The sequence below is a fragment of the Pongo pygmaeus genome, chromosome 15 (assembly GCF_028885625.2).
Source record: "Pongo pygmaeus isolate AG05252 chromosome 15, NHGRI_mPonPyg2-v2.0_pri, whole genome shotgun sequence".
In the NCBI taxonomy this organism is placed as follows: Eukaryota; Metazoa; Chordata; class Mammalia; order Primates; family Hominidae; genus Pongo; species Pongo pygmaeus.
In genome coordinates this window covers 68047958-68063238 of record NC_072388.2, presented here as the reverse complement: position 1 = coordinate 68063238, position 15281 = coordinate 68047958, and the positions used below count along the sequence as shown (strand labels likewise).

The following is a 15281-nucleotide window of genomic DNA, read 5'->3' as shown; positions in this document are numbered from 1 at the left end:
GTTCTGTCTGGAAGATGTGTCCAGTGCCAAAAGTGGAGTGTTGAAGTCTCCAACTATTATTGTATTGGGGCTTATTTCTCTCTTTAGCGCTAATAATATTTATGTATACATCTGGGTGCTCCAGTGTTGGGTTCATCTATATTTAAATTGTTATATCCTCAAGCTGAATCAATCCCTTTGTCATTATGTAGTGACCTTCTTTGTCTCTTCTTATAGTTTTTGTCTTGAAATCTATTTTGCCTGATATAAGTTTGGCTCCTCCTGCTCTTTTTTGGTTTCTATTGGCATGGAATATCTTTTTCCATCCCCTTAGTGTATCTTTATAGGTGAACTGTGTTTCTTGTAGGCAACAGATCAATGGGTCTTGTTTTTTCATCCATTCAGCCACTCTGTGTCTTTTGATTGGAAAGTTTACTCCATTTACGTTCAAAGTTGTCATTCATAAGTAAGGACATACTCCTGCCATTTTGGTATTTGTTTTCTGGTTGTTTTTATTTTTTGTGTGTATGCATTGCATGTTTTTTGGTTTGAGGTTACCATGAGACTTGCAAATACTATCTTATAACCCATTATTTTAACATGATAACAACTTAACACTGTTTGCATAAGCAAACAAGCAAAAAGAAAACTACTGAAAACTCTATGCCTTAACTTCATCCCCCCGTTTTTTAACTTTTTGTTGTTTCTATTTATATCTTATTATACTATGAATGTCTCAAAAAGTTATTGTAGTTATTACTTTTACTGGTTCATTGTTTAATCTTTGTACTTAGGATAAGGGTAGTTTACACAACACAGTTACAGTGTTATAATACTCTGTGTTTTTCTGTGTACTTACCATTACCAGTGAGTTTTCTACCTTCAGGTGATTACTTGTTGCTAATTATCATCCTTTTCTCTCTGTTTGAAGTAACTCCTTTAGCATTTCTTTGGCTTTTTTGTTTGTTTGTTTTTTTGAGACAGAGTCTTGCTCTGTTGCCCAGGCTGGAGTGCAGTGGCATGATCTTGGCTCACTGCAACCTCCGTCTCCTAGATTCAAGCAATTCTACCTCAGCCTCCTGAGTACCTGGAATTACAGGCGCCCGCCACCATGCCCAGCTAATTTTTGCATTTTTAGTAGAGATGGGGTTTCACCACATTGGCCAGGCTGGTCACCAACTCCTGACCTCAGGCAATCTGCCCACCTTGGCCTCCCAAAGTTCTGAGATTACAGGCATGAGCCACCACGCCCAGCCCCCTTTAGCATTTCTTGTAGGACAGGTCTGGTGTTGATGAAATCCCTCAGCTTTTGTTTGCCTGGGAAAGAATTTCTCCTTCATGTTTGAAGGATATTTTCCATGGTTATACTACTCTAGGGTAAACATAATATTCCATTTTAAGTAATTAGACAAAGAAGACTAAGACCAAAGTGAGCAGGAGGAAGGAAACAGTAAAGGCCAGAGCAGAAACAAATGAAATAGAGAAAAGAAAAACAATAGAATCAATAAAACCAAAAGTAGGTTCTTTCAAAATATCTACAAAATTGACAAACCTTTAGCTAGACTGACCAAGAAAAGAGAGAAGACTCAAATTACTAAAATTAGGAATAAAAGAGGTGACACCACCACTAACCTTACAGAAATAAAAGGGATTATAAGGGAACACTGTGAACATGAAAACAAATTAGATAACCTGGATAAAACAGACAAATTCCTAGAAACACACAAACTACCAAAACAGAATAAAAACAAATAAAAAATCTGAACAGAAGTATAACAAGAGATTGAATCAATAATCAAAAAATTTCCCACAAACAAATGCCCAGGGCAGATGGCTTCCTTTGTGAATTTTACCAAATTTTAAAAAAGAATTAACATTAATCCTCCACAAACTCATGCAAAAAATAGAGGACGGACTTCCCAACTCATTTTATGAGGCCAGTATTACCCTAATACCAAAACCACACAAAGACATCACAAGAAACAAACACTATAGACCAAAATTCCTTATGAATATAGTCACAAAATGTACTCTACAAAATACTAGCAAAGTGAATCCAGCAACATACGAAAAGGATTATACACCATGATCAAATAGGGTTATTTCAGGAATGAAAAATTGGCTTAGTATATGAAAATCAATCCACATAATGTACTATATTAATAGAATAAAGGATAAAAATCATATGATCATCTCATTTCTATACACAAAAAACACTTGACAAAATCCAACACCTTTGCAAGATAAAAAAAATTCTATAGGAATTGAAGAAAACTTCTGCAACCTAATAAATGGTATCTATGTAAAATCAAAAGCTAATATAATAATGGTAACTAGAAGACTAAAACTTTCCTCAATATCAGAAACAAGGCAAGATGTCTGCTCTTGATACTTCTGTTCAACATTGTGCTAGAGTTTCTAGCCAAGTCAATTAAGTAAGAGAAAGAAGACATCCAGATTGAAAATGAAGAAGTAAAACTATTTCTATTAACAGATGACATGATCTGGTATATAGGACATTTAAGGAATTCATAAAAAACAATTAAGATTAACCAATGAGTTAGGCAAGTTTGCAGGGTACAAGAGCAATATACAAAAATTTGTTGTATTTCTATACATTTAGCAGTTCAATGGAGGAAAGAATCATCTCCTAAACAAGTGGTGCTGGGATGGCTGGATGTCCACATGCAAAATAATGAAGTTGAACCTCTACCGCACACCATACACAAAATTAACTGGATCATGGACATAACTGTAAGAGCTAAAAAGTATAAAACTCTTAGAATAAATATAGAAGTAAATATTTGTAACCTTGGATCAGGCAGTGGTTTCTCCTTAAAAAAACTGACCATGGATTAGGCATCTGATACCAAAAGCACAAGTGACATAAGAAAACAAGATAACTGGAGCTTATCAAAATTAAAAACTTTTGTGCTTCAATGAATACAATCAAGAAAGTGAAAAGACAACCCAAAGAATGGGAAAAAGTATTTGCAAATCAAATATCTGATAAAGGACTTACATCTAGAATATGTAAAAAAACTCTTACAACTCAGCAATAAAAAGACAATTCAATTTTTAACGTGGCCAAAAGGTCTAAAGAGACATTTCTCCAAAGAAGATACACAAATGGCAATAAGGCTGGGCTTGGTAGCTCATGCCTGTAATCCAGCACTCTGGGTAGCCAAGGCAAGTGGATCACTTGAGCCTAAGAGTTCCAAACCAGCCTGGGCAACATGGTGAAACCCCATCTCTACTGAAAATATAAAAAATATCCGGGTGTGGTGGAACACACCTATAATTCCAACCACTTGGGAGGCTGAGGCACAAGAATCGCTTGAACCCAGGAGATGGAGGTTGCAGTGAGCCAAGATCATACCACTACACTCCAGCCTGGGTGACAGAGCGAGACTCCGACTCAAACAAACAAACAAAAACAAATGGCCAATAAGCATAAGAAAAGATGCTCAACATCAATAGACATCAGGGAATTGCAAATCAAACAATAATGAGAAAGTCCTTCACCTACTAGTATGGTCATAATTTAAAAAGTTGGACAATAACAATAATTGGCAAGGATGTAAAAAAATTGGAACCCTCGGCCAGGCGCGGTGGCTCATGCCTATACTCCCAGCACTTGGAGAGGCTGAAGCAGGGGGATCACAAGGTCAGGAGTTCAAGACCAGCCTGACCAACATGGCAAAACCCTGTCTCTACTAAAAATACAAAAATTAGCCAGGCGTGGTGGCACGTGCCTGTAATCCCAGCCACTCAGCAGGCTGAGGCAGGAGAATTGCTTGAACCTGGGAGGTGGAGGTTACAGTGAGCCAAGATTGCACCACTGCACTCCAGCCTGGGCAACAGGGTGAGACTCTGTCTCAAAAAAAAAATAAATAAATAAAAATAAAAATAAAAAAAAATAAATAAATAGGAGCCCTCATACAACCTGTGGAATGTAAAATGGTCAGCTGATATGCAAAACAGTTTAGCACTTCCTCATAAAGTTAAACATAAAGTTACCATATAACCCCAAAATTGTCCTACTACATAAAATACCCAAGACAAATAAAAACATATGCCCAAAGTTGTACACACATATTAATAGTGGTATTATTATTCATAATAGCCAAAAAGTGGAAGCAGCCCAAATGCCCATCAACTAATGAACAGATAAACAAAATATGGTATATCCATATAGTGGAATATCATTTGGTCTAAAAAAAAATGGAGTATTGATACATGCTACAACATGGATGAACCTTGAAAACATTATGCTAAATGAAAGAAGCCAGATTACAAAGACCACACATATTGTATGATTTCACTCCTATGAAATATGCAGAATATACCAGGCATGGTGGCTCATGCCTGTAATCCCAGAAATTTGGGAGGCTGAGGCAGGTGGATCACTTGAGGTCAGGAGTTTGAGACCATCCTGGCCAATGTGGTGAAACCCCGTCTCTACCAAAAATATAAAAAATTAGCTGGGTGTCATGGTGCACACCTGTAATCCCAGCTACTGTGGAGGCTGAGGCAGGAGAATCGCTTGAACCTGGGAGGTGGAGGTTGCAGTGAGCTGAGATCATGCCACTGCACTCCAGCCTGGACTACAGAGCCAGACTCTCTCAAAAAAAAAAAAAATGCAGAATAGGCAAATCCATTGAGATAGCAATTAGATAAGTGGTTGTCAGCAGCTGAGAGGAGGGAGGAATGGTGAGCGACTGCTAACGTATATGGGGTTTCTTTTTTGGAGTGGTGAAATGTTCTGGAATTAGATGGTGATGGTTATACCACTTTGTGCATATATTAACAACCCTGAATTGTACACTGTAAAAGGGTGAATTTTATGTCAATTATATCTCAATAAAGTTATTAAAAAGTGAAAAGCTATATGTCCTATGGATCTTGTTGAAGAATACGAATTTAAGTAAATCAGTTTCTTTTCTCCCCAACATTAAAAGTGACTGCTGTCTATTTGAGATGACCAATAAATAATGTACCTTTTAAAATTTAAATGTTGACAGGCCGAGGTGGCTCATGCCTGTAGTCACAGCACTTTGGAAGGACAAGGGGGACAGCTTAAAGCCAGGAGTTCAAGATCAGCCTGAGCAACAAAATGGTAAAACATTTTTTTAAAAATTAGCCACGCATGGTGGCATACACCTGTAGTCCCAACTACTCAGGAGGCTGAGGTGGGAGGATCACTTGAGTCCAGGAGTTCCAGGCTGCTGTGAGCTATGATTTTACCACTGCACTGCAGCCTGGGCAACAGAGAGACCCTGTCTTTAAAAAGTTAAAAATAAATGTTACAGTTAAATCATATATATATTTGAGGCATCGATCCCTGCACGAATTAACATCTCTTTTTATGAATAGTGGTTTATTTTAAAGTTGAAAATATTTTGAATAAAACATTTCTGAGCATATTGGTATCCATATGTGGTACTCAATATGCTGAGGTTTAATAAAAGTTTCAGAAGGGCTTAGTATTTTCTCAGTTAAAAAAACAAAACAAACAAACAAACAGCCAGGCTAGGTGGCTCATGCCTGTAATCCCCGTACTTTGGGAGGTGAAGTCTGGAGGATCATTTGAGCCAAGAGTTTGAAATCAGCCTGGACAACATGGAGAAACCCCATCTACAAAAAATACAAAAATTATCTGAGTGTGGCAGTGTGAACCTGTAGTTCCAGCTACTCAGCAGGCTAAGGTAGGAGAATCACTGGAGCCTGGGAGGTCAAGGCTGCATTGAGCAAAGATCACACCATTGCACTCCAGCCTGGGTGACAGAGCCAGACCCTGTCTCAAAATAAATAAATAAATTTTAAAAACACAGTTTCTAATGTTTGAGCATTTCCTTAGCATTCAATCCGTTTTTAAAGACTCCTTACTCTTTCTTCAGCAATATTGGAGTCAAACAAAATAGAAGTCAAAGAGTAAATACATTTCTGGGAATTCTACATTTGACCAGTATTCAACCCATGGTGAAGCAATTAAGAGTTCTTGGGTTAAGCAATTTCCATATCTTTGTTTTTCCAGAATGAATTTCCAAATCAGTGTTTCAAGGCTTCCTAAGTATGAATGTTAATACACATAAGTTTCTGGGTTTAGGAAAGAAAAATATGAGTTTTTCACTCTTCTCCCTTCTCCCTCTTCCTCCACACATTCTCTGCAGTGGTTCAATTTACTCAGTAGTAATTTCATTTGCTATTTTAAAGCTAAGTACACTGGCCTTTATAAATGCCTATATGAAAAAGACAAAGCTCATGTGGTCATCAAAGCTGATTAAATGTTTGTGGTATTGCAGTTTTGTTACAGGTGTGGTGAAAAAAAAAAGTTTGCGGTATGTAGTTATGTACCATATTATTAGTTTGCAATAAATGACACAAGGGACTATGTTAAATTCCTAATAAAAGCAAATTGATATCATGGAGTTTGATCTTTTGAAGTTGGTTATAAGTAGGTGGCCAGATTGAGCAAATAAAAAATTCAGGATGCCCAATTCGAGTTTCAAATAAACAATAATTAGTATATCTCAAATATTTCATGGGGTATACTTACACATTCATTGTTTATCTGAAATTCATACCAAATTGGGTATCCTCCATTTTATCTGACAACTCTTAATTATAGGAATAGGAAGATATTTCATTCAGGCTTATAAAAATCTGGCCAGACTAGCAGTAGGATATAAACAGAGTAGGTGGTCCTACCTTTCTGTCACTGTTGGTCACCCAACAGTTAAGGAAGTTTCCAGCAAAGTCCTAGATTTGGGCTGGCATGTGACCAGATGCTGGTCTATTTTTATGCTGAGGTAAATGGGACAATTTTTCCAGGAATTCAGTAAAAACTGTAAAGAAGGGGGTATGTGCTTAAGAGGGCAGAGGAGGATGCGTATTATACACTGCCACAGTAAAGGCCACTTCGAACAACTCTCCCCCACCCCAGGCAAATAGATGTAAATGATGGCCTATTAACTGGAAGAAGTCAGAGGGGGTTTTGAACGTATGGACTGAGTATGCCAAGCAAAGGAACAGTAAGCAGAAAAACTGGCCTTGGAACAAGTGGATTCCACTGGAATGAAACAGGTCAAACTCAACATATCCAAACCGGAAAGCACGACCTTTCCCTTCAAACTCCTCCCCACTCCCTAAGTTCATTCATGAATTCAGCAAGTATTAAAGCGGCCACTAGCGCCAGCAAGTGCTGGCTCCAGGCATACACCCTTGAGCAGAACAGACGTAGTCCCTGCTCTCAGAGAACTTACAGCAGAGTGGGGAGACTCATATCATCACAAAAATAAATGATTAATTACACATTTTGACATTGCTATGACAGGAGGATGTTTGGTGCTATACATCTTTAATAAAGCTGGTATACTGCTACTAATTTTCAGGTGGTGATTATAATGAATTAACACAAAGGATTATTAGAGGCATCCTGAGGATAAAACCTTTTAAGTACCACATAGTTTCCTATTTAGGGGAACAATATTCCATTAAAATTCACATTTTTGGAATTTGATTTCTTTCTCTTAAAAATTTATGTATTTTTTGCCTTTTTCCCCAAGTTCTGATGGAATTTGGTTTCTGTTTAGTAATGTTTGCTAGAATATGTACTTTTATATGAAACACTTGCATATTTGTTATTAGTACGATTAATCTTATTGTCACTGAACAAAAAGTAGAAGTAAATAATTTTGTTTGACGGGTAAACCTCTTCCATGTTCAGCCGATCTTTTTTTTTTAAAAATTATTATTATCTTCCCCAGATCAGAGATGTACAGCCCATCTTTCAATGATGATTCTACTCAACTGCTCCTGTGCCATCTCTGGTCCAGAGGATATAATTCCTGCTAACTTGAAAGGGCAAAACTGACAAGTGCCTATTTCAGTAGCTTATTACCACTTAATGACAGAGGATAGCTTCCAGGAAAAATACTATAATACATTGAAAAGGGGACTTTTAACTGTATCTGGTAGAATTCCAAAGCACTTAACACCCACTAGGGTCAAAGCGGTGACTCCCATCTTACTGAAGTGCAGCCACTTCTGGCCTGGAGCGCAGCTGCTGGTTAACAGCTGTCCAACCTCAGCGCTCCCCACTCGAGACCTTTAAGAGGAGCTCACCGCACCCAGTTAAATAACATATATCGTTTGTTTCAAATCACGCTTCTTGTGTCGTGCAAATTTATCTGAAACGGAGAGAAGTACCTTGTACTTCTCGGGACTTCATCAACTCGGTTTTGGCAATTTTCTTCCTACTTCTTTATCCCTTTCTCTTTCTCCCCATGTACCACTCTAATCTGCCAGACGGAACAATTTAGCCTTTTTCAACTAAAGGACCGGAGGAAGGGAGAGTTAAGAGAACTGGACTTGGGGAGGAGCGGTGGTGTTAAACATTTACCGGGAGAGGGGAAGGGGCGGGTGCGCGAACAAAACCCCCAGGCAACCTTCCTCCAAGTGTGCGGCCCTACCTCTCGGTTCCCCTGCCTCGGGCAGGGCCGGACTGCCCAAGGCAGAGGCCAGCAGAGGGAGGAGGACCGGAGCCCCCGCCCGCACCTTCCCCCACTCCAGCCGCATTTTCCCCGAACTCGTACGGGCGCTGGCCTCCGGGCAGCAGCCGGTCCACGGGTACCCACGGGAGGAAGGCGAGCCGAAGCCCGGCGGCCACTCGGGTTGTTACGCGCATTCAACTCCGCGGAGTGCGGGGCGTGGGATGCAGCGGCGTCTCCGCCCGGCGCCACCCAGGTCTCCAGGCGGGAAGCGGCTCATCTGGGAAACCAGCCGGCGCCCGTGGTCTCAGGGCCGGCCGCCCGCGTTCTTCCGGCCAGCCCCCCGCGGAGGGGAGGGGCGCCGACGCCGCGTTCTCGGGGCCCCGCAGCCGGCGGAAGGGCCGCGCATCGCGGAAGCGCGGCGGCAGCTGAGGATCAGCTGCTGGAGGAGGCGGAGAGGCAGAGGGAGGAGCCTCGGGGGGAAGGAGAGGGAGGGGACCGTCAGGAAGCCGCGAACGCCGCCGAGTGTCTGCACACCTCGCTCTGCCTGCCATGGCTGGTTAAAGAACCATCCGGATCGCAGCGCGGGGGGAGGGCCGGGTGGGGGGAGCAGCGGCCGCGCGTGAGGCCGAGGGAGGGGCGGCGGCGCGAGCGGCGGCGGCGGCGGTTCCAGCATGAAGAGGAGAGCTGGCCTGGGGGGCAGCATGAGGTCAGTGGTGGGCTTCTTGTCCCAGCGGGGCTTGCATGGGGACCCCCTGCTCACTCAGGACTTTCAGAGGAGACGCCTGCGGGGCTGCAGAAACCTCTACAAGAAGGACCTCCTCGGCCACTTCGGCTGTGTCAATGCCATTGAATTCTCCAACAATGGAGGCCAGTGGCTGGTCTCAGGTAAATCAACCCCCTTCCCCTCCCCGCACCCGCCCAGCCTCCCCCTCTCGCTCTCCCCCGTCACCCTCCTCCTGCCCTCTGTCCCCACCCCCTCCCTTTCTCTACCCCCTTCTGCGGTGGGAAGGTTTGGTGTCAAATTAAAACCATTGCAGGGGGAGGGGAAGGAGAGGATGTCTTCTATAAAAAAGACCTAAAATGGTTGACAGCTCCTTAATTCGCTTTATCCCAAGTGCAAAGTGATCTCTCCTGATGCCTGCCCTGAAAGTGTAGGTCGGGGAGGGGGGGCGAGGTTACCGCTCGACAAAGTTTGACGGCAAACTCTTCCTCCGCGTACTTTAAAAGGTGCTGGGGGCATTTTGGGGATGTGGAGGGGGAGGAGGCCGAGGAGCGCCGGAGGCAAGGGGGAGCTGGAGCCCCCGTCGCCGACGTTAAGGGAAAGGGGTCTTGGGGCTGGGAAGCGGACGGTGACAGACCTGGACGCCGAGGGGCCGGGGGCTGCGACCCGGGGGCTGGCGGGGTGTGCAGAGGGGAAGTGACTGGGGCGGTCGGGTCGCTGTGGGCCGCCCCCCTCGGCGCTCTTAGAGGCCCAGCACCATCGCATTTCGTTCGGTTGTGGCCTCTTCTGCGTCTTGTTTTTAATACGGTTTCGAGAGTGGCGAGGGCTGTGGAGGCTAAAGGGCACCAGCCTGAACTTGAATGCGCAACTTGCGAGGCAGGGGGTAGGGTGGGGGACCCCCGGGAGACTTGTTGGCGGGAGCCCGGCGCCCCGCACCCCGTTTCCCGCGGCCGCTGTTGCAAGTGGTCTCTGCTTCTCCTCCCTCTCGCCCAGACGGGCCTGGTTGCCCCCGGGCTCTCCTTCTGGTTTGGGGAAAGTGGCGAAATCGAGGCCGGGGCTCCGGCCGGGCGGTGTAGGCCTCGCTCTCCCGGGGCTCCTAGCGACAGGCAGCTGAATCGATAGCCTATTGCTCCCGGGGAGGCCCGGGCCCCGCGGGCCTCGGCGACAGCTGCCCCTGGGGAGGTGCGCCTGCTGCCGGTGGGGGCGCTCGCCGCCGTCGTCCCCTCCTCCCTGGGGTCGCGGGCCCAGGGCAGGGATGGGTGGGAATGGGCCTACGTGAGGGCTAGGGGGCGGCTCCCCGAAACCTGGCTCAGGGGAGGGGGGGTGAAGACGGCTGATTGGGCGTTCCTGCTTGGCTGCTGCCCTCTTCTGTCCCTTTTTCTATATTGGGAGGAATGAAGGGGAACCCAGCACTGGACGTGGCTCTTAGCTTTACCCAGGTCGGTCCCCGAATGGCTAATTTGTGTCCGTGAGCAGCTCGCCAGAAACTTCTGGGATCTTGGCAAAGCATCTGTCTTCGCGAGTAACCGTCGGAAGTGACATGGGGCGTACAGTCCAATTTGGGGGTAGCAAAGAGAAAGGTCTTCTGTGATCATTTTATGATAAACCTTCTGGGGTCTGTCCAGAACTGACTTGACTTTTGGACCCCAGATCGTTTTCTCTTTGACTAGGTAGATTTTGGCCCTAGATCATCCTCTGAAGAAACCTGATCTTTCAGACAAAAGCCTCCTTCCCCCACACCACCATATAAAATTTTATCAAATAAATTTGAAGAGCAAAAATGGGGGAAGACCTCTTCTTTATAGACCTAGCTCCCAGTTTCCCTGCTGTTGTTTTTTATGTATTCATAAAACTCCCGATGTATTCCAACAGAGAAGTTCCCAGACACAAGTAAACTTTACCTACCGAGTGAGGGAATTTGGGGGTTCTTTTTTAGAGATAACTGAACTAATCATGTTAACGGAATTTTAAGTAGTCACACGTTGCCCAGCTTGACACACCTTTATTTATGTATTTATTTGAGACAGGGTATCACTCTGTTGCCTAGGCTGGAGTGCAGTGGGCTATCACTGCTCACTGCAGCCTTGATCTCCCAGGCTCAAGCTAACCTCCCACCTTAGCCTCCCAAGTAGCTGGGACTACAGGCAGGTGCCATCATGCCTGGCTAATTTAAACTTTTTTTTTTTTGTAGAGTTGGAGTCTCCCTGTGTTGCCCAGGCTAGTCTTGAACTCTTGGCCTCAAGTAATCCTCCTGCCTCACCCCGTAAAGTGCTGAGATTACAAGCATAAGCCACCATGCCTAGCTCACACTTTTAAAAAAATAACAAATTTATTGAGATAATTTCCATGCCACATAATTTATCTATTTGAAGTTACATTTTAAAAAACACTAAAAAGTTCCCTCCGTTCTCTACCAGTTATTACTACTTTTATCCTTGGGCAGGACGCTCCCCTGTAACTTAAATGAACTCTATTTTCTCTAGTCTTGGCCAGGTCATTTCCTTTATCTTAATTTTAGCCTGTAAAAGAGGAGGGTCATTTCCACAGAGGAGGCTCTGGCAGACCTTTCGATTCTGGGTATTTATTTCCTTACTTTTCTAGGCTTGTGTTGCCCATCTCCATCAGTACTTCCTGGGTTCCAGCCTTCTTTGCCCGTTGCTCCTCCTCCTTCCCCCCATACTCCCTCTAGCTCAGTTCTTCCTGTTTCCTTTTTATCTACTCCTGTTCCTGTTCTTAGTCCTATCAGCAGGCTATTCCACCGCTCCTCCAGTTTGGCTAAGATACACCTAGCTTTTCCTATTTGTTCCTTGAACATAGAGTTTTGGTTTAAAGCCTTTTTAGCTATTTACCTTCCATTATGAGTATACAGCTGTGTTAACAGAAAGTTCCTCCTGTTTGCTTCAGATAAGGAAGTCCCCTTTGGGAGTCCTAATATGACTTAACTTGTTAAAGCTAATTAAATTTTGTTCTGGGAAGTCCTTCAATAATTTTCTCAAGTTTAAAACTAGTGTCATGTTTATATTTTTTTCTTATCTATCTTTGTCTCTCATTAGCAGTCAACACCTGAGTGGGGGAGCACAGTATTCTGAGGCTAATGCTATGTGTCCACAATGTTGTAATGTGGTGGGATGCCAGACTCTGGGATGGTAATGAGATTACTTTTGTGCGTTTTGTTGTTCTTGTGTCTTGTCTCGTTTGGAAAGCCCTTAGAGAGCTGTGATTAAAATGATAGATTGTTCATAGTTTGTTCATTGTTTTCATTTCATAATTGTTTGGGCAGGCTCACATTTCTGATAACTGACACATACTACTTGATAGAATTAACTTAGACCCAGGGCAGAAATAATATTTGCATGATTCCTGTGGCTGGGTAAAATACTATTAGTTAATAATACATCACTTTTCTGTTCCAACAGCTATCCCCTTTTCCAGGGCACAGTGAGGCCAGCAGATATTGAGTAAACCAGAGAAAATCAGGAAGGAGAAAAGGTGCTGTGCTTGGAAGTGAAATTACGACAGCAACAAGTGGAGAAATGGTTATTTGACACGTTAAGATACTTTAACCTAAAAAGTACTTGATTTTTCTTGTTTATGACCAGAAAAGGGCATCGCTGTGATACTGTGTTAGGCAGTGTGGTATAGCAGATATGTGGTTAACATCATTGCTGGGTCATTTGTTTAATCTGTTACTTTAGTCAAGTTACTAAGCCTCTCTGAATGTGTTTTCTGAGGTATACAGTTGGAATATCGGCACCTACCTGAGGGGCTTGTTGTGAGAACTATGTTAGTCAAAGTATAGGTTGGGTGCAGAACAGAGCGCCAGGCCTTTCAGAGAAAATACTGAGTTTGCTTTCTTTCTCTTTTGTATTCATAACACATGGTGTCATTAATAACAGACATTTGTTCTTACAGTGTTGGTAATAGATCAGTGCAGATTAGGCAGACATGATAGTTTTGTGACTTTTTGATGTGGAATGTGGAGGCACAATGTGGTGTGGAAAGTGCTTGGGATTTGATGTCATGTGATTTGAGTTGGAGGCTCCGCCAGTCACAAAGTGTTTGAATTTAGGTAAGTCCCTTCACTACTCATCTGTAAAATGAGGATAACAGATTGCCCTCACTGGTAGATGAATGGGGGTAGTGAATGGTCAATGAAATGTTTTATGTGAAGGTGCTTTATGAACTTGGTTTTGAGTGAACATTACTTTTTTTTTGGGTGGTGGGGGTGATGGAGTCTTGCTCTGTCGCCCGGGCTGGAGTGCAGTGGCGTGATCTTGGCTCACTGCAACCTCCGCCTCCTGGGTTCAAGCAAGTCTCCTGCTTCAGCCTCCTGAGTAGCTGGGATTACATGTGCATGCCTCCACACCTGGCTAATTTTTGTATTTTTAGTAGAAACGGGGTTTCACCATGTTGGCCAGGCTGGTCTCAAACTCCTGACCTCGTGATTCGCCCACCTCAGCCTCCCAAAGTCCTGGGATTACAGGTGTGAGCCACCCCACCCGGCCCGTGAACATTACTTTTTATAAAGACTAGCTTATACTTGATGATTGTAGTCTCTTCTTAGAATATTTATGTGTGTTAGTCCTTTGAGGGATGGGGAACAACATTGTATGTTGAAGTGCCACTTACAAGAGATCCTAACAACATCAATGAGGTTACAGTAGTATGCATATTTAGGGGATATCTTGGGTTTACCTTTTAGGTCTTTGGTTGCATCTAGTACTCTAAATTGCTCTCATTGCCTCCTCTTATGCTTTCCTTTTTCTTAGAATGGGGTCCTTTATATGTTTGTTTAAAGTTTGTTTTTTGTTTTTTTTTCCGAAGAAAATGAACATCTTTTAGGGCTCTGATTGGATGACCAATCAGAATGTATCTCTATGTGCATTTGACTTGGATTGTTACTCTGCCTTTTTATATGTTGTAAAGGGTTTGTGCAAGTCATCTTAGTAGTAAACAAAAACAAAGATTTGGCTTTTTGGAATGAGAGTGGCTATAATATTATTTCCCCTGAATCGAGGTTTAAGGCATTGGAACTTATAGAGGTAGCAGAATAACCCATAGTATGAAGTTTTGAGTTATATTGAGAGATTAGTATCTTTTTTGTGTGCTTATGACTAAATATAGGAAAAGTACCTTCAGAAGTTTTTCAAATAGCATGAGCAACTATGATGTTTCAAAGTATTAATTATGTAGGAGTTGTGAATGGGGAGAGTCATTTAGTTGCTTGGTCATAATACTTATAAATGGGGTAACTATTTAGCCTATTTCTAGTTCAAATGGGTCTCTGACCATATTGATCATTATAAGGATCCATAATGTATATAGAGAGATTGCAGAGTATGAAGTCTGAAGTCAGACTGCCTGGGGTGAACACCAGCCTAGCTGCTTGGTACCTGGGTTGCCTTTGACAGGTCACTTATCCTCTCTTGTCTGTTTCCTCACCCATGTAATAAGGATAATAATACCCTACAGCGTTGTGGTAAAGATTGAATGAAATAACATTTGTAAAGTTCTTAGCACAAGGGCCTAACCCATGCTGTTGCTATACTGCTGCTGCAACTATTGTTGTTGTTTCCCTTGAATGTCACAAAAGGCTTTTAGGAGATTGATACCTTCAACATCTAACATATACTGCACATGGCACAGTACACCATGAAATATTGAGAAAGATCTCCATGAGGTGAACTGTTCAAAATACTTTGTGAATAAGCTTAACCAGTACTGTCATCAAAGAGTAGTTTTAAGCATTGAATAATAGCTATGATTACACCTATATGCTTAATTTGAACCTATTAATTAATGGTCATTTCCTGTTTCCCAGTCACTAGTTTATATCACATTTTATGAAATCAGTTTTTTGTAGATAAATTAGTCTAAAAGCACATTATCTGCAGGTAAGGCGTTTGGCTTTAGCCAGTTAAATAAAGCCTGACTTTATTAAAGCTGTTCATTTAATTAGAATGAATTTCTTGGTTTGGTAGTTACTTATCAGGAGAAATATGGCCAGTGGTAGAGCAGGTTTCTGACTTTGAAAAGCTTTCATAGTATAGACATTTTACAAGGTAATTGAGGAATCAATTTTCAAA

General features: G+C 42.8%; 2 protein-coding genes across 7 annotated transcripts in view; one reads left to right on the top strand and one right to left on the bottom strand.

Moving 5' to 3' along the window:
• The window catches only part of EXD2 (exonuclease 3'-5' domain containing 2), a 91047-nt gene extending 82128 nt beyond the window's left edge, over nt 1-8919 (bottom strand). The window contains exon 1 of one of the 3 annotated variants that reach the window (XM_063651728.1): nt 8577-8919. The gene's annotated coding sequence lies outside the window, so the exon portion shown is untranslated. The remainder of the gene's footprint in view (nt 1-8576) is intronic. The other 2 variants (XM_063651729.1, XM_054447416.2) reach the window with 2 other exon arrangements.
• Nucleotides 8920-9107: 188 nt separating this feature from the next.
• The window catches only part of DCAF5 (DDB1 and CUL4 associated factor 5), a 103228-nt gene continuing 97054 nt past the window's right edge, over nt 9108-15281 (top strand). The window contains exon 1 of one of the 4 annotated variants that reach the window (XM_054447411.2): nt 9108-9180. Coding sequence is in view for 2 of the 4 variants with exons in the window: in XM_054447407.2 (XP_054303382.2) it covers nt 9146-9359 (214 nt within the window). In the remaining 2 variants the exon portion in view is untranslated. Of the gene's footprint in view, nt 9360-9529; nt 9626-15281 lie in introns of those variants that run through there. The other 3 variants (XM_054447407.2, XM_054447408.2, XM_054447413.2) reach the window with 3 other exon arrangements.